At 39.1% G+C, this 19,254-nt stretch overlaps 1 protein-coding gene across 3 annotated transcripts in view; it reads right to left on the bottom strand.

Annotated features, from left to right (window-relative positions):
* TCTN1 (tectonic family member 1) overlaps positions 1 to 19,254 on the bottom strand; it is a 71,275-nt gene that overhangs the window by 30,419 nt on the left and 21,602 nt on the right. For all 3 annotated transcript variants that reach the window (XR_016312633.1, XM_089676723.1, XM_089676709.1), the window contains exons 4-8: positions 13,593 to 13,750; positions 7,701 to 7,788; positions 5,571 to 5,677; positions 5,459 to 5,479; positions 4,200 to 4,325 (exon numbers count right to left, since the gene is read on the bottom strand). Coding sequence is in view for 2 of the 3 variants with exons in the window: in XM_089676723.1 (XP_089532849.1) it covers positions 4,200 to 4,325; positions 5,459 to 5,479; positions 5,571 to 5,677; positions 7,701 to 7,788; positions 13,593 to 13,750 (500 nt within the window). In the remaining variant the exon portion in view is untranslated. The remainder of the gene's footprint in view (positions 1 to 4,199; positions 4,326 to 5,458; positions 5,480 to 5,570; positions 5,678 to 7,700; positions 7,789 to 13,592; positions 13,751 to 19,254) is intronic.

Here is a 19,254-nt window from a genome sequence, read left to right as displayed (position 1 = left end):
GGCAATTTGGAGAAATAGGCTCTCTTCTACACCTCATGTGGTCCTGTAAATCAATAAGATCCTTTTGGAATAGTGTCTTTAATGTAATATCCGAGATAATCAGAAATAAAGTAAGCCCATACCCCACATTAGCATTATTCCATATTTGAACAGAAAGATGGCCCCCTAACTCACAAAGTATCATAATTTATACTCTATATGCAGCCAAAAATAACATAACCAGATTGTGGAGATCACTCTCATCACCATCTCTAGCTATGGTAATTAGAGATCTAAACCTCCAGTGCGATATGGAAAAGAGGGTTGCCCTCAAAAACCTCTCTTATGCCAAATTTATAAGTTCCTGGTCCCAATGGCCGCACAACCCTAAAGGAATGGTTCAAGTTTGATAGCTCATACATTATGGAGTACTTTAAAGTTACTTTGACTGGTATATTGTTTAACCTGTTAGTTGATACAGTTCTTCCTACCTCTTCTTTACTTTCCCTCCTTGATTCTCATCTCTTCCCCCATTTCCCCCTATATGTTCTCAGTTGTTCAAAAAACTGAAAGTACTGTTTCCCCGCATACCCTGACCTATCTTCTGTGGACACGGTTTCCTACTATATTCTGGAAATTTATTGCACTATATTAATCGCCTGTATGACCATTTACCTACCATAGTTATATGCTTTTTGCACCTGTAATTGTATTTGCTGAAAATTCTGTAAAAAGTATTTGAATATAAAAAGCACCCACATTGCTTAACCCTAAAATTGACCCTTTATCGCCCCTACTGAATCAGAACTGAATGGGACAGTTGACTCTAAAAGGATGATGACTCTAAAAGGTGGACAGATATAGATGGACTTTAATAGTGCCTGTTTACATCAGGCTACCTCTGATTCATCATGCTTAGGTCTAAAAAAAATGGAAAAGGAGGTAGTCCAGACTCCGAGGTAGGTGGGTGTAAATGGACATGCACCTGTCCATGCACCTTACGATCAGGCCAGCCAAAAAAAAAAAAAAAAAAAAACAGACAGGCAGACCTGATTGGCAGACAGGCAGTCTGATCTGAAAGGGCCCTAACACCTAAAAGTAATAGTAAATCCCTAAAATTCGAACCATCACTTAACCCCTAAACCTTATTAACCCCCTGAAAACCATACTTACAGATTCCTTACTTGGGGTTATCAGTATTGATATCATAACACAAAATTGAAAAAAAAACACAAAATATGAAGAAAAACAAGTAGCTATTTTACTTACCAATATGCATGGTCATCCATCGGGTCTGCATGGCCAGGTATATGTACATGTAATTTTGTTCTATTTACTGCTTCAAATCAATGAACACATACACTGCTTTTTTAGCTTACCCATTCTCACCTCCATCACATTTACTGTATTCTCCAAAACCACGACACAGCTGGTTAAAATTTAGCAATAAGTGATCTATTTACAGAAAATATCCCAACACAGAAATGATAGGAAAAATAGAGCGCTAGCCATGAAACACTCATGTAGCAGTTTTCCTATTTCAAACGCAAACTAGATCTTTAACATGTACAATGCTACCATGTCAACACGTGATGGGGGAATAACATGATGAATTGCTATGTTTTTCATTCAGTAGATACATGGCAGCGTAAGGGTAACAGAAGGTTATATAGTTAGTGATAAGCCATATAAGCCCAATTTTTGAGAAAGTCTGTTTAGACAAAACATGTTGAGCAGATGTACATTACGTAATCACATTGGGCATGTGAAATGTGGAGATGTTCAGATAGCACAGTGGAAGAGCTACCTGACAGAACTCTAAACTAGTGTGCCCTGCACAATATGAGTTTCATCAGTGTTTTAACACATTTTCAATAAAGATGTGGTTTTACACAATGGAGAGGTGATTTATATGTGTGTGTGATGTTATAGTATGTTGGCATTGGAAGAAGAAATAGAACCTGGACTTTGGAGCAAAGGTGGCCATTTGACCCCCTAATGGGGTTTAGAATACTACCAGCACTTAAAAGTGAATCCATGCCCAGACGATGCACACAAAATGTACTTAAACATTCTGAACAAGCCGTAAAATCACTTTAAAATACATTTTCATTCTTGTAGCTACAAGGGTTACAGAGAAATAAATGTTCAACATTTACAAAAGAGGCTCTAAAAAAAAATGTAAAAAGTAAGATGCTGTCCTATACAACTTTCTACCATTACATTTTCTTCCTTTAATGTAAACACACAGCAGGTGTCTCTATGCTGTCAGACTGCATTCACATGAAGCGTCTTTGGTCATTTTGCTGGCTTTTTTAAGACCTTGTTAGCCAATGAAAACCTAGTTACTGAGGGACAAAAAATGCATAATACCTGCGTTTTTTTCATGTTTTTCAGGCGCTCCCACTGATGTATATTGGAGCCAAAAACACTTGAATCCAGAAGCTTGTGTTCTTTTTCCAACTAAAAGTTTCAAGTGACGCTTAGCGGAAGTCAAGAAAGCCTTAATGGCAGATTTCTAGCAGTGGTTCCATTAGAAACTACCTGCACCTAACTCAGGTAAGCATTTGTGCCAGAGTTGGCAACATTACCAATATGTGAGGCGAATTCAGGTAGTTCTTACTACTGCTTTGTTTAAGAATCTGTTGCTGTAGCAGCAGAAACATTTTTAAAGAAATATCACCAGTTCTCAGATTAGGAAAGTGGAGATAATGAATACCAAATCTGAGCTGGTGTACAGAGATATGCCAGTACTCAGAGTGGGCTATACCTGTCCTAGGATCTGTCTTGTAATGTGACATCTGTCATGTGACAGCTTCCAGCACAGGGTGGTTTCAATGGCCCCATTGAGTTGTTGGCCAGGAGATTCCTGGCCAAAAGCTAAATGTAAGCAAGGGATACAGCTGATGTAGTTACTCAAACATGGGAAATGATTAATCACTGGATGGAGGAAGCCTGATGGAGAACTAAGAGACTAGTTCTCTATCAATTTCACTTTACTCTTGATTGCTAGCTCACAGCACTGGGTGGATGCAAAAGTCGATATTGAACTGAATAGCAGCTATGAATTTGTCCTTCCCTAGTAGAAACCTCCTTGGAGAGACGCCTGTCAGTGTGAAAGGCACAGTGGCTGGAAAGAGAGGGCGTGAGTAAGTGCACTGAGGAAGGAGTATCCAGGGTGGCAACACTTTGTGCTGCACCCCGACAGAATTGTAAAGGGTGTCTGTGACCACCTTTATGAATTTCTTTGACTATCTCAGGAGTGAACAGGTACAATTGAAAACCATGAGATTTTGGATGCCGAGCGCTTTGGAGCTTAGTGCTCAAGGTGTGAATGGGGCCCTAGAAAGAATATTACAGAGTCTTTGTTGTGATTTTCAGAGATCTTTGAGGATGAACTACTTTACATCTAGCTAGAGAAGTCAGGGATGACTTGTTTTAAAGCTATTTCACTGTTCGTTACGAATATGCATATACTATGTCTATAGTTTGGGTACAAGTGGTCTTTAAGATCTTCTAAACTACCTAGAGGTCATTCTAAAGGGTAAATGTCTTTCTGGTGGGAGTGTACAAGTGGGAGAGTACATGAGAGCATTATGCATAGCATGGAATTGAGATATGAACATCACTGGGACTGTTTTTGAAGTTAGGGAATTATGGATACTTTTTCTCACATGGTGCTTGGATAATTAATACAAGTCATACTGATGTTTGTTATACATGATACTATTTATATATTCATTATGCATTTTATTTTGTCCAGTATTTTATAGCTTGAAAGTAGCTTTAAGCTATGCACCAATGCGTTTTTAGTGCTTTTTGCAGAAACTCACTACAGTCCATTTAACGTGGTTGCCTAAGGGAGACGTTCACATCTATGCTTTTTTGAGCTGCATTTTTGTAAAGGGGCAGGGGCTCTTTTAGGTTCAACAGACTTCAATGGAGATGCTGTAGAAAATGCATGCAGTGCATTTTTGACTGGTTTTTAATCTGCCCAGCAACATTTTGAGCACCCCCCCAAAGTGTGGAAAAAAAAAAAAATGCAAAATGCACCACAAAAAAAAGGACAAAATGCAATTGGCATTGGTGTGAACCAGGCCTAAGGGAGTGGATGTGTTGTTTTAACTACACAATTTATGACAAAAATGTATGCGCCTGTATATGAAAAGACTAGGACTAATTTTTCACAGATATCCCAATCACATATTTAGAAAACTTACCCCTAAAACCACATTGGTACAGATCTGTGTACTACTGTTATAGGATGGTATTTGGTCACTAAAATTTCCTCTAACGAGGGTGCCATCAATAGACTGCATTGTAACCGCCTGCACAGTCACATTAATCTGCAGAGAAAAATAATAATGATGATATAAATGATCATTTCTAAGTATATAATGTTATTGGATATATTATAGGTAATAGCTAAACTGATCTGCCTAGCGGAAGCCTGTCAGCAAGTCCCGGCCAATGATTCATGGCTGGGACCTGCTGATCAGTTGCGTACAGTCACAGCTCAAAGCTCTTTGTTCACATTCAACATACAGTTCTGTATACAGGGATACCGCAAAGCAGGGATGATAAATTAATAGATCTTAGTAAAAACAGCACACTTTACACACATTATAAATAGCTAGGCAAATATTTAACCCCTGATCACCCATGTTAACCCCTTCCCAGCCAGTGTCAGTAGTACAGTGACAGTGTATAGTATTATCACTGATCACTGTATTAATGTCACGGGTGATGTCAGTGTAAGTTAGTGTCAGATTGACCGCCACACTCCCGTAGCCCCAATAGAAGTGGCTGATCACTGCCATTAGTAGAATTTAAAAAAAATAAAAAAAAATTCCAGAATATATGCCATAGTTTGGAGGCGCTATAACTTTCACGCAAACCAGTCAATATATTTGGATATATATATATATTGGGATTTTTTTTCATATATCAAAGACATGTAGCGGAATACATTTTGGCCAAAAATTTATGAAGAAATTTCATTGGATAGGTTTTATTGCAGAAAGTAAAAAAATTGTTGTTTTTTTTTTAAATTTTTGGTCTGTTTTTTGTTTATATCGCAGACAATAAAAAAACCAGGAATGATAACATACCACCAAAAGAAAGCTCTACTTGTGTGAAATAAAATTAGATAAATTTTGTTTCGATACAGCGCTGCATGACTGCGCAATTACCAGTTAAAGTAACGCAGTGCAGTTGGTGGAAATACTTAAAGGTTTGATGTACATAAACGTAATGGATCAAAAGTAAACCTGCTTTGCGCCAATATTGAAAGCCCTGTAGTTTTGCAAGCTCTGTGAGAGATTCATTTGACCAGATAGGCGTAAACGGTATAACAAGAAATCTGGAGGTGTTTTACCCTATCAATGGCACAGTTGGTAACATGAAATGTATTTTATTGTAAACAGGGGTGTCTAAGGTATATAAATTCAAGATATTTAGTATATGATGGAACACTTACCCCACTTTGTGAATTTGGTACCTGTTAAAAAAAAAAGTAAAGTATCAGATGTTGTAAGCCACCCAAACCATCAGGTTTCACTTCAAAAATACTTAACATTTCTACCACTTACAGATACAATCTGGATGCCTGTATAAGTTCGCAGGGTTAGCGCAGGGATTGAACAATTCTCTAGTTGTACATCCTGAGTGCATGTAAAGTTCTGTCTCACCAAAAAGCCTATTAAAATAGAAGAATTTATTATGAGTAAAAAAACATAAAAGCTTTTCCTTCATTTTCTGATGACTTAATCCCAAGCAGGCCAATCTAAAACTACTACTGCCTGGCTACAAGCATTTTTAAACTGTTATTAAAAAGGGACACAAGGGACTGACACTTCCCATTTATGCTATGGATTCTGGCAGTTTCCTGTAGGAGCTGTCTCACACTGTCATGCTCTGTTTTGGCCACAGTGCAGTGTACCCACGGTTTTCATTCAGGTTATCCATGGTTGTCGTTGACTTTAATTATGTGCCAAGTTTTTGGAGGGTTCTCTGAAAGTACACCAAAGATTCAGCATGTAGGATTTTCGGTGCGCTTTCAGAAAATGCCCTAAAAAACACACGACATAACAGAAGACTATGGAAAACTGCGGGTACACTGCGCTGCAGGCAAACAGCAGTGCAGCAGTGTGAATGTGGCCTAAGGACTCAGCATATAGAACAGAGCCCAGATCTGAGTGGTCAGTTCTAACCAATGTGTACAGTATAGAACTGTCAGTACTAGTGTATTTCTTTTACTAGTTCCATTAGCAGAGAACATTCAAATACAGAGCTTGTTTTACCATCACACAACGGGATAAAATGCTCACACTTTCAATAAGGACATTGCTCCATGTCCTCAACGTCCACTTAACTTTAGTGCTCCTTGACATCATCATGTACTATACTGCAACACACACGCTTCAACATACATGCATTGAGGTGCATTGCATTATGCAGCCTATTTAAAATATATAAGCTGTACTGGTACTGATTTTAATTTTTTGCACATCAAGCAACCGAGGTGCATTTGGAAGTGTTGTGGGGTGCTGTATGAAATGAATGGCACCCCAACATATATATCATGTCCAGTGTGCTACTGCGCATTAAAACATTGATATTAGTGCAAGAAGAGCCATTCATTCATAACAGAATGGTAAGGTATTGAGTTGGGTAGTTTCAATGTTTTAGTTCAGTATTTTGTAATTTTAACAGCTCTCCCAGATTGCAAATGGAGCAGTAAGACAAAGAACAAATGGGAAAACTGTTGTTGATTTTTAATGATGGTTTTATAGGACTCCGGAATGTGGCTAAGTTTCCCTTAACACGCAGATGGGTTGAGGCAAAAAACAGCAATGCTTGCAGAAAGATGGGGCAACATACCTTTGTAAAGGCCCATGTTGTGAAACGCCACTGCAATGCCACTGCCAGAAGTCGAATACCTGTTTCCCACTTCGCACACAGTGGTTCTTCCTGCTGGGTCAAACAGTATGTCCTGCAGCCTCTTATTTCTAAAGCTATTAACACTTGTTGCTTTGACCTTGACAAGTTGCTTTAACTGACATTATATACAGATTAAAGCTCATATCTTTGATTTGCAGATGCATGAAAAAGTAGAAACAAAGGCAACATTGTTACTGTGCATCTCCTTATCTCCTTTCTGAACATTGTTTATAAACACTGAGTCAGTTTTATGACAGCAGATACATCTCTTGGCTGCTGGATTTACACAATTACTCCATACTGTCATTTTATGAGGGGGGCAGAGCAGCAGAAGGACAGGGCACACTATACACACTCTGTGAAATCTAATGACTTTTTATGAAGCATAGTATGTGCAAAACTGGTTATTAAAGCAATGTACAAAGCATTGTGCCATTGGTATTCATCTTTAATAGTTCTAATTATTCTAACTGCAGTACACAGAAAATTGACTGGATGCTCACATTTTCTGCATTATACACACACCATCATCATTGCCCTTGGCACTACCGTGAAGATGTCCTTACACTACACTTACACATAAAGCAAAGATAGAAGCTATGAAATGTGTTGACAAAGGCATTTCATGCCAGCAGATTTTCATGACAGGGTTCAATAGTCACATACAACTGCGCAGCAGTCTTTCAAAGGAAATTCAGTCTACACCAATTTAGACTTGGAATTTCCTTCATAGTTAACAATCCATCTTTTGTTTACCATACAACATGAAATACGCTTACCTACAGGGTTACTGTCAACACACGTTTTTGTGCCCAGAGGAGCTGGAAGCTTTAGATAAGAGTCTTGAGTCAGAATAGGTACACCATACTACAAAAAAAAATAAATGAGTGTTATAATTCTGCTAGCACATAACACATAAGAATCTAATAGGTTTCCTTATTGGCCTAGAACAGTGGTTCTTCCTCCTGGCCCTTGTTTCCGGTCTGCTCTGACTTAGACGTTAGCTGTTGCAGCATATTGGGGCCACGGCTCAGATAAAGTGCGCTGTGGGGTTGGAGATGGGAGGGTCCTTCTGGCCAGCTCTGGCTGCCTGGGCATCTTACAGTCCTTCAAAGTGGTGCACACCAGGCTCCAGCGTCCCTATTAGTACAGAACAGCAGTCAGAGTTAGCTGGAGGGAGCCTTGTGGCTGTGCCCTTATACCAGGAGCAAATGGGAGCACAGGACAGCACAGATCCTCTGTCATGGAAGATCTCAGCATATAGGCTGCCATCGCTTACCTTTGCAAGTCAAGCCCAAGCCTGCAACATTGCAGGGGGGCCCCCTTTGTAGGAAAGAGTCCCGTCTGGAGCTGGAGAGGCCAGAGGAGCCAGCACAGAACTGCACTGAAAGTACACCAAAGCCACCAGGTTTGGCTGAACTCTAGTGCACATAGTGGGTCACAGACCTAATCTATAGTTACAGTACAGAGTGGTCAAGGACACACCCCCAGTTTGATAAGAAATAACTACAGATTGATGACATCATCACTCACTCAAGCCTTTTCCTTGAAAAATACTATTGCTGGCCCTCCCAGCCGAATGCTGCCAATATAAAGACACATTCCAATACTTAAAGCGGAGTTCCACTCACCCTGTCAAAAAATAAAAATCAGCAGCTACAAGAACTGTAGCTGTTGACTTTTAAAAGTCAACAGCTGTGTCTCCCATTGTGTCCCCCGCAGACCGTTTCACCGGTTGTCCTGTATTCCAGGAGGACGGCATCTTCAGTGTGGGCACCCGGCTGTGATAGATTGCGGCTTCACAGCCGGGTACCCACTGCGCATGCGTGAGTAGCGCTGCGCTTCATGAATGGTCCTGTAGTCTTCTGGAACCTGTCACGTGTCCCAAAAGACTACAGGAAGGGAAGGACACCTTCCGTTTCCGATTGCCTAGGCGATCGGACCAGAAGTTGGAGCAGGTACCTGTCAGACCCCCCAGGCCCACAAAGGTGCCAATCCTTAATGGGAAGTGGGGGAGCAGTCCTTAAAGCAGAACTTCCCCTTTTGGGTGGAGCTCCGCTTTAAACTAAATGCATTTAAAAACACATTTCACTTTTTTTTTTTTTTTTTACAAATTACTGAATTAATCTGCATTGGTAATGGCACTGTCTGGGGCTCAACTTTACACTGATTATGCAACACAGATGACAAAATGAGAAAGATCTAGTTACAGTACTTGGCTTCTAAGCAGAATTTCTAGATCCCACATGGGGATAATAGATACAATTACTGGCAGGAACAGTCATAGTACAGCTATATTTACCACTGATGGGTTCTTCCATATCCAAACAGGTGTTTAGTGAGGGCGGCTGTTTTTTCCCAATATGCAGGGAAATTACCAGCATGTCTAAAATAATTTACCCTGCTGCAGCAATAATTTTTTAGTGCCATCCGAAAATGTTTATTCTTTCTCATCTCTGCAATCACCCATGGTACATTCACATAGCAGAACCTGTCTTAAAGAACGTTGGCTATGGATTAGCAAAGATTTGAATAAAATTAAGATTATAGAATTATCTTAACAGTGAAGCCTGTTGTACATTTTTACCCAGCTCTTTGTAAGCTTACCACAAACAATCTCACAATAAAACGGCTCATCAGAAGAACAGTGCTGCTTCAATGCACCTGTGTTTATATGTACTCAGAAAGAGGAACCGAACACATTGTTATAAATAGAACTGCACCTTTATTATGTATATAAAATGCAGTACAAAGTTTGCACTTGAGTACATTTATATATTATACCATTTAACCCAGAAAAATCAAATGCAATATCATATTATGTACATGGCATTATTCATTTTGTTAACCCACTTGCCTGCCGGGCACTTTCACCCCCTTCCTGCCCAGGCCAATATTCAGGTTTCAGCACTGTCGCACTTTGAGAGACAATTGCATGGTCATGCAACAGTGTACTCAAATTGAATTCTTTTTTTTTTTTTTAAGACAGATTTCTTTTGGTGGTATTTGATCACCACTGGTGTTTTTATTTTTTGCCCAAAAAAAAAAAAAAAAAAGGACTGCAAATTTTGAGCGAAAAAAAAACAAAATCAATGATTCAGCAACTGTAAATCTGAACATCCACTCAAATGTTTAAAACTGAATAATTAAGACACCTTATAACCACTTTTCAATATACTGCTTGGTATGCTAAATCCAACCTGGCAAACACATTACGTCAACTGAAAGTTTATGACTCCTTACCTACTGTGGGGAACGACCCGCCTCACCCTGGAGGATACTTACTACACCTACTGGGTAAAGAGAGAAGGAGTTGGGAGTCCTGGACCCCTCTTTTCCACCAGGAGCCTCAATAAGTCTTTTTGACCTGGTTATTATTATTATTATACAGTATTTATAAATGGCCAATAGTTCGCTCAGCGCTGTACATTACAATGGGAGACAGTACATGCGACAGTACAATAACAATACAATGTGATACACGAGAGTTCGAGGGCACTGCTCCTTCGAGCTTACAATCTAGGCGACTCAGATAGACCCTTGAACATGCGAAGTTCACTTCTGTATCATGAGCCTGATATGTGCTAATCTGGGATGGAGTTGAGGTTTCCAGTCCTGAGTTTGGCCTTCCTTTATACATATCCCTGTATGCTAGATCTCAAATTGGGATTGTAGGCCTCCCATTGACTATATGATATGATGTGCAACTTTCTTTGTTAATCTGTCAATTTTTTTTCTGAGTTGTTTGTTTCTTTTTTGTTTCCTTGTTTTTCTTTTTTTTTTTGATGGGAAATATGTCCACTCACAAATGAGGTTTTCGTTCTCTCTCAATATGTAAATTGCAAGTGCTGTATGGTATGCTTACTGCCTGCTTCCTCTCCATCAGAATTTGTATTTAATATTCTTTTGTTAATTTGTGCAAAAATTTGAAAATATGAATAAAAATAACTTTAAAAAAAAAAAAAAAAACACCTGAATAATTTCACTGGTCAAGTACAATTATTTGTCTCGTTATTTAATTGTTTTCTCTCCAATACTTCAGCTTAGATGTAAGCTCTACAGTTGTTGCCTAACCAGCTGGTAGCAAAGAATGTGCTGGGCTGCTGCAGCAGGAGCGTTTTTAGCACAGTCCAATAACACATGTGATGTTAGGATTACAGAAAGTACATAAAAACTATCTCTGTGGAATAATGAAAGGGTTGAGAATAGTTTACTACCACTAGGCCATGGGCAACATTTACATGGCTATAATTAGACTCACTGGTGTTTATTTATCAAAACTGGAGTGTGCAAAATCAGGCTCACTTCTGCATAGAAACCAATCCGCTTTTAACCTCAGCGAGCCGGATTTTGCACTCTCTAGCTTTAGGATACCCCAATGGGATAGTGTATTTCTTTACTGTGCAAAGAAATGCTGTAAAGTGAGGATGCTTTAAAAAAATTAACAGTTTTTAATTATTAACCTACAAATGTATAAACCAAAAAGAAATTTAACCAAATTAGTATTTGGTATGTCCATCTTTGCCTTTAAGGGCTCATTCACACCATATGTGCATGAAAACTGACGCACTTGCAGAGACATCAGTTTACATTAATTTTCATGCGCGCTTCAATGAGCTTTATACACATTGCAGATTACTGTGCACAAAAAAATCTGCACGTGACACCAGTGTTGCGGTATGAACAGGGCACTTAAGAGAACAATTGTTTTTGTTTTGCCCTTGCAGAACGAGTGCAGAAAAACCAACTTCTCTGCACCATGGAGTGAATGGGCCCAAAAACAGCATAAATTCTCCCAGGTACACTTGCACACAGTTAAAGCAAAAGTAAATTGTATCAGAGCACTACAAAATGAAAGAAAAAATATTATTCATAGCACACACACCTATCCATCAATGTCTCCATACTTTATTTTGATAAGAAATCACTTTGAAAAACAACGCTATATATGATTAAGTGCAGATGACTCATGGAGCATTCCGGAATCCATCTGCCCTTAGCTCAGACATGCACGCTGAAGAGAGTGTTTGGCCTCTCCTCCCAAGAAGACTCCTGGGATGTACAGTATGACATAATGTTGGCTTAGGCCAGAAACCAGAAAGCAAATTAAGTGTAAAAAGAAAAAATAAATATAATATACCTTCCTATCTATTTACTAATGCTAGCAACATAGGGATTAAAAATAGTTTAGTTCAGATTTAAGGATTTTGAAGAATTATGTTTCAGAGCACTTTAAACAATTATACCAAACAAGTACTAATGATCAACAAAGAATATGTAACAATACAGGCTAAAAGGTCATTCTTAAAGAGCTAATCAACCTTCGATGGTCATTTTGCAAAAGATCTACTATGCATGACAGCATCTCTAGTACCTCTGCTTTTGAAATAGTTGTTCCTGTGCCTTTCCACACATGTAAGCCGTGCGCACAGCCTACTTTGGACCAATGCATCCAAAAATGATTTTGTGGCTGTAACAGAAGGCAGTTTATTTACTGATGGTCTGGACAGCGGGACATGTCTGAGCTTCTGCAGGCAACAGTGAAGCATGGGGAAGGTTCCTTGCAGGTCTGGAGCAGCATTTCTGCACATGGATTTGGAGATTTATTCAGAACAAATGGTCTCCTGATTGCTGAAAATTATAGGCAGATACATAATTTATCATGTAATACAATCAGGGAGGCATCTGATGGGGCCAACATTCATTCTGCAGTAGGACAATGACCTCTAACATACAGTGAAAGTCCTAATGAAGAACAAGGAGTCCTGGCCCCAACAGAACCATGACTGCAAAAATCAATGAATCAATCTGGGGTTACATGAAGAGAAAAGCAACTGAGACAGCCTAAATCCACAGAACTGTGGTTAGTTCACCTACATGTTTGAAACAAGCTACCATTCCAAGTTTCTTTAAAAAACGGTGTAAAAAAACAAAACAAAATCACCTAGGAAAATTGATACTGTTGGACACACAAATACTGATTTGATTTCGGTGTTTTTATGTTTATCCACTCTGATTCTAAAAAGGTATAAAAATTATTTTTTTTTTGTACTATTTATCCCATTATTTAGAAAGCATCCTCAGATCACAGCAATTTTTTCACAAGTGTCTGAAAATTTTGCACTGTACTGGATATACCAAGCTAATTACTGATAAAAATCTATTAAAGTGTTACTAAACCCACAACAGTACAATCAGTCTGTATATGCTTGTAATACTCACTGTGGACAGGGGTTAATCCTCTGTCTAAAAAGGCTGCTTGATCCCCCTATTTTGTTGTCCCCAATCCAGCTGCCATAGTTAGAGCAGCAGTGGCAAGTCTGCACATGCTCTGTTTGGCGTCTATTGCTTGAGAGGTTTTTTTTTTTGTAATGAGCACACGGCCAATCAGCGCTGTCCAGACAGAGGATCAGGGGTTATGCAGCCTTATAGGGCAGTTAGTCAGAGGTGAATGAAAACTCCTTCTACAAGATTAACCAATGCTTGGATGGACACTGGTAGAAGTCACAAGACTGCCTCTAACTGCTGATGAGAAAAGGTATTTGGCAGTTTAGATTTACTAAAACAATTGCATTTCCATGCTCTGTGTACTGTGGGAGACTGGATATAGTGAATGCAGGGTCCTGGATTTAGTAACACTTTAATTCTAGTCAGGAAGAGACAAATCTTACCTCATATCGAGATAGGTTACGGGCTTGAGCAGAGCCAACAGCATTTTGTACAGTATTAGTTTTAGCATTAAACTGATTTCCACCAAACTCTCCAAGTAAACGGTCAAAGTTTGCCACGGTTGGTTCATCTGGAGTTATATAGGACAAAGCTGGCTGGTCTATAGGAAGGAAAAACAGATAGGCATACTAATCAAATACAACTATATTAGAGGAAATTCTTACAAAGAATAAACATCTATGGTTATCGTCATATTACAGGAGCTGTGCACCCACGGCAGGTCCTGGATGCAAGAAACGGTAAAATAGACCCAGTAGCAACCTCTTTATTTTGTAAAGGTATCCACACTACCCAATCAATCAAGGGGGCCATAGTAAACCTTTTTTCAAAGTTACCCATAGATTTCTAGGGCAGTCTCACATATTTGGCCAATCTGATCTCTCTCAAGCTTCGCCAAGGCAACCTTTCAGTATACCCTACACCAAGAACACTCCAAGTAGCTCTGTGGAAAGGCGAAAATAAAAGCAGAGACTGAAAAGAAGAAAAATCTCTAAAGCCTTTAAAGTAAACAAAGTATTTGGAGTACAGTTAAAGCGTTTGTAAACCTCAGACATGAAATAGGAACACAAAATATCCCCTGTAGTGTGTACTTGTCTCAATCCATAGCACTAAGTGTAATTTCTGTTCACAGCTTCATTCTTCAGCACACAGCCTGTGATTGACAGCCTCAGCTCTGTTCCTGTGTGAAGGAAGTGTGTCCTTTCCCTCCACTCAGCTCTCAGAGCTCTTCTCAATGAGCTCTGCAGTGTGTAATTTCAGCTCTCCATCCCCCATTTTTTTGACAGCTTAGAAAAGCTTTATAAATTCTTGACTTTGAATGGCTGAACAGAAGACTGCAGATAAACAGTTACTACTTATGTAGGAAGATTTGTTTCATCTCTGTGTATCACCTGAGGCCAGTAACTTCACTGGATATATGTAAGGGTTTACAACAATTTTAAAGCTGATCTCCAGGTTTTATTTAACTTTAAGCTGGTCCAAACAAACTACTTGTCTTCACTAACAGTTGCCGCGGCGGTGTCCATTGTTTAAACTGTATGGAGTCTTAGCGCTGTGTGAGAACTTCCTGTCCCACTCCTGGAACAAAATCGAGATGGGCTGAGCACCCTTAGCCATTCAATGGAAGCTGTGTATAAATGCAAAAAAAAAAAAAAAAAGAGACCACTTACTCTGAATGGCTGAACAGCCCCCTGCCCAACTTTTTAATTTTTCCCGGGGTGGTTGGGCAGAAGTTCCCATCCTGCTGCCAGACACAGAGTGCTGTATACTGTATGTAGTAGAGGCTGGACCACCTTGGTCCGAGCGAGCTATTCAGAAGGTAAATTAAACCTAGGGATCAGATTTAAGTATTTTACTATATCCTGGTAAAAACCGATTGTTGCCCGGAGTTGGGCTTTAAGTCCATTTTGGATGGAGTTTATATTGCCGTCTATGAGCCTGTGAAGCAATTTCACAATATTTCTGTATTTGTAGGAGCAGAACAGAAATGAAGGGAGTGGTTGTCCCTGGGACATGAAGATACAGTTCTAATTACATTAAAGGGGACACAAACTGCAAATAAAAATAATATCAAGGTTTGGCTTCCTCCCCAATCTGTTAAAAAAAAAGGAAAAAAAAATTGACTGGAGTTGGGCTTTAAAAGGAATGATAGAGGATCAATTGCCAAGGGGCAAGAATTGGGAACAAAAGTAGAGTAAATTACTACAAGTCATGAAAAGTTAGAACTGGACTTAAAAACAATATTTACTTTGACAGCCCTTGCATCTAAAGCATGGGAATAACATCCAGACTATCTTACAATGAAATATTATGTAAATACTATTTATGTGATTAAAAAAGGTGTGGGAGGCAGTCTGGCTTTTATGAAAAAGAAAAAAAAGTTCCACAGGACCAGTGTCATCTCTGCAAATAGGATTTATTTATTGAGTCTTAGATTTTAAATCCATGGAATGATCTTTATTTTCTATTTGGTCACGGCACTTTACAAGATAAATAAGGCACTACACAAAAGATTACAGAAAAAACGAGAAGCAGAATATTTTCCTGAGGGAATCTAATCTATAACCAGCAAGGTTAACAAAAGTTCATGCTGGAGCACAAAACAGGATTGGGAATAACAAAAACATCAACAACCATCCTGTATCCCTGATGGAAACTTCCATTTTACTGCCTTAATACTACGTATAAAAAATAAATAGATAAAAAGAGAAGCAAACAGGAGCATAATGATAGTTCTCCAGTAAGAAGTACAGCATGACTAAGTGAAATAAAACGTCAATAGCAACCTAAACAATGACAATGGTGAGTATGATAACAATAATTATAACCGAATGAGGCAGTCTATAATAAAATCGTATGTTTTAAAGGCCGGTACTCTCAAAGTTTGTTTATACAAATTAAAATGAAAGAGAGAACAGAAATTGCTAACAACCTTGGGGTCACCAGACAGCACATTATAGTGATATTAGGAAAGGCTGATATTTGCTTTCTCTACATTTTAACATAGTAGGACCTCAAGTGGTTGTAAACCTCAGAAATGAAATATGAACAAAGCATATACCTCTATAGTGTGTCAATCCAGAGCTCTAAGTGCTATTTGTCTGCTGCCCCATTCCTCTGCTTTCAGCATGATTCACTTCTGAAAGGTTTTCCTGACACCAAGAGAAAAAAAAGGGGACAGGGGAGGGACCTCCAGCACACGACCTGTGACTGATAGTCTCAGCTCTATGTATTGTGTGATGGGGGAGTGACCCTTCCCTCCAATTAGCTCTCAGAGCTCTCCTCACTGAGCTCTGCAGTTTGTAATTTCAGCTCCCCACCCAGTTTTTTAAAAGCGCAGACAAAGTTTATACCTTCCGGACTTTAAACAGAGAAGACTGCAGATAAACATGTATAACCTTTGTGGGAGGATCTGTTCCATTTCTGTGTATTACCTAAGGCCAGTCACTTCATCAGGTATATGAAAGAGTTTACAACCACTTTAATTTTGATAACATAGCTCAGAAAAAGTGGTTAAATGATTAGCATTTCCACCTGGCAGTATTAGGGTTGTAGGTTTGAATCCCACCCACGGTACCACCTGCCTGGAGTTTGCATGTTCTCCCTGTGCCTGCGTGGATTTTCTCAGGGTACTCCAGTTTTCTACCACACTCCAAAGACATGCTGGTCGGTTAATTGGCTCCTGTCTAAATTGGCCCTAGTATGTGTATGTATGAATTTGAGTTAGGGGACCTTAGATTGTACGCTCCTTGAGGGTTAGGAACTGATGTGAATGTACAATAGATTCATGTAAAGTGTTGTGTAAATTGATGGCGCTATATAAGCACCTGTAATAATAATAATAAAAACACATACTATGCCAACAAATACAGCTTTCTATTACCCCTTCTGTACAAAAATATTACCAGCTACATATGTATAACCTTGTAAACTGGGGATTCTTCCCTTAAAATACTAGATTTTAAAATACATGTGAATTTTAATTATCTAACCACGAGAATCAAAATTAATTAGGGAAGGTAATGCTCAGTGGCAAAGCTTGAAGGCACAAAGGCGTTACCTAAACAAAGATAGTAATGGACAAATCAATACAGAATTCAGGAAGCAGTCAGAAAAACCTAGGAGAGACAGGAAACACAGATACTAAAAAGAAAGCAATATTTGGATTTGCGCTTTAATGGGTGTAAATGCCTCCAACAAGCCAGCAATCAATTTCCTAGAAGGTACTATATATAGGAAATTGAATCATCTCCCAATGGATGACAGACACTACATTTTCCACCATTTCCCCTCTTTTAGGTATTGCATACATGAAAAGAGGAAAGTGGCAGGAGTTCAAATGTAGCATATTTATATGAAGGCATTTTAGAAGATACTCAATAAATATAGCTTATTAAAAAATGGATCAAAAAGCATATTAAAATAATACTTTATTATTACTATTGAGACATTTGTTTTTCTAATGCTTAATTATATATTGATCCGTGTCATTTTAAAATGTATGACAGTTATGTGATGTAGCACTTAAAAGACAAGCTACTTCCACTACAGAGCTCAATTCTATTCTTTTCTGCTCGAGCATCTCATATCTAGCTCAGATTGTTTAAAAGCGCACAGTAGCTCCAGGCAGTGAAGCCAGTTCTAAGCTCTAGGACAGCCCTTCTCAACCAGAGTTCTGCAGAACCTGAACGTCCCTCCAGTTGTAAGCAAAGGTGGACATCAATCACCTGCTTACACTGACCATCAATGTAAGGGGGCAATTTTCTACTGACATCAATTGGAACTGGTTCCTTCTTTACTGACTACCAATGTGAGGAATTACTTTTCAACAGACCATTAATATAAAAGGAGGTACTTTTTTTACTGGTCACTAGTGTAGAGGTACACTAACATTTTCACAGATTTGTTTCTTATTGTCACTACTCATTTTTGAACCTGTCCAAATGAGAAAAAAAAAACAAAAAAAAAAAAAAAAAAAAACACACTCTAGTTTTTTTTTCCTCCTTTATGCCAACACATTGAATTCCTGAAGAAGATAAGCTATGCCTATGCTTGGCAAAACTGGCTGATCAGATTCATAGCATGTCAGAGCACTAGTCCCTACCAGCATCTGCCGTCCAGGGACTATGTGTACAGCCAGCATGGCAGCAGCAGCCATTGGGCAGCCGCCTCATGCGATTCCTCCCACCTTGAGCATATTGGATAACACAGCCACAGATCCTTTAGCATTTGTGTGGCGGCCTCTAGTCCATCTACATTTCCATCCAGCAGCAGCATATCACATGCTCTCTGAGGCGAATAGGGCCATGAAAGTGCACAGCCATCCACTCACTTTGGATTCAACAACAGACATTCATATGCCAGCCTTATGAAGGCTATTGTCCATTGCTTGACTACACACAACCAAAGAGTTTAGAAACTACTACAACCATAGTGTGGAACTTTTACCTTTACAGTTAAACATATAGTAAGTGTGGATAGCTCTGCAACTGCATGAGGATTTGGTATATGGCACAACCACACCCTGGGCTTTGAGCAATTGCCCAACACACGGATTCATAATTAGTCTATGAACACCTGTTCAGCCCATTGAACTGCAGCACCCATCCTGGATGGGAGTGGATTCATGAATGTGATGATAGTTTTCATACTGCAAGTGGATCTGTTATATGGCAGAGCCACTCTCTGGGCTTTGAGCAATTCTCACACTGGTATATTAACAGACTATGTACACCTGTTCAGTCCATTGAAATGCAGAAAGCAAACTAGAAGGGACTTTATTAATAAACTAACAGTGTGTGCGTATTTTTTTTTTTCACCATATGTTATATGAGGTTAGCGCAAACCACTGGGACACTGAAGTCTATACCTCTGTATAGAAAGCTCCTACATGCTAGCTTATATCCACCGTGCTTCACTACGAAGTTTGCAACTTTTGAGGGGTATTGGATACTTGCATGGTCTATATGTGGATGTTTGCAATACCTTTGTTACACAAGCTATTGTATCTCTAATTGCTATATAGCAGTGGAGGTTTACACTGTTTCCAAGTGACCATGGCTGGGTCATTTCTGCCTAAAACAGGCAACTTGATGGGTAACTTTT

The sequence above is a fragment of the Staurois parvus genome, unplaced genomic scaffold (genome assembly GCF_062004578.1).
Source record: "Staurois parvus isolate SC_StPar_1 unplaced genomic scaffold, SC_StPar_1.0 ptg000014l, whole genome shotgun sequence".
Classification (NCBI taxonomy): Eukaryota; Metazoa; Chordata; class Amphibia; order Anura; family Ranidae; genus Staurois; species Staurois parvus.
This window is presented reverse-complemented; position numbering and strand designations above follow the sequence as displayed.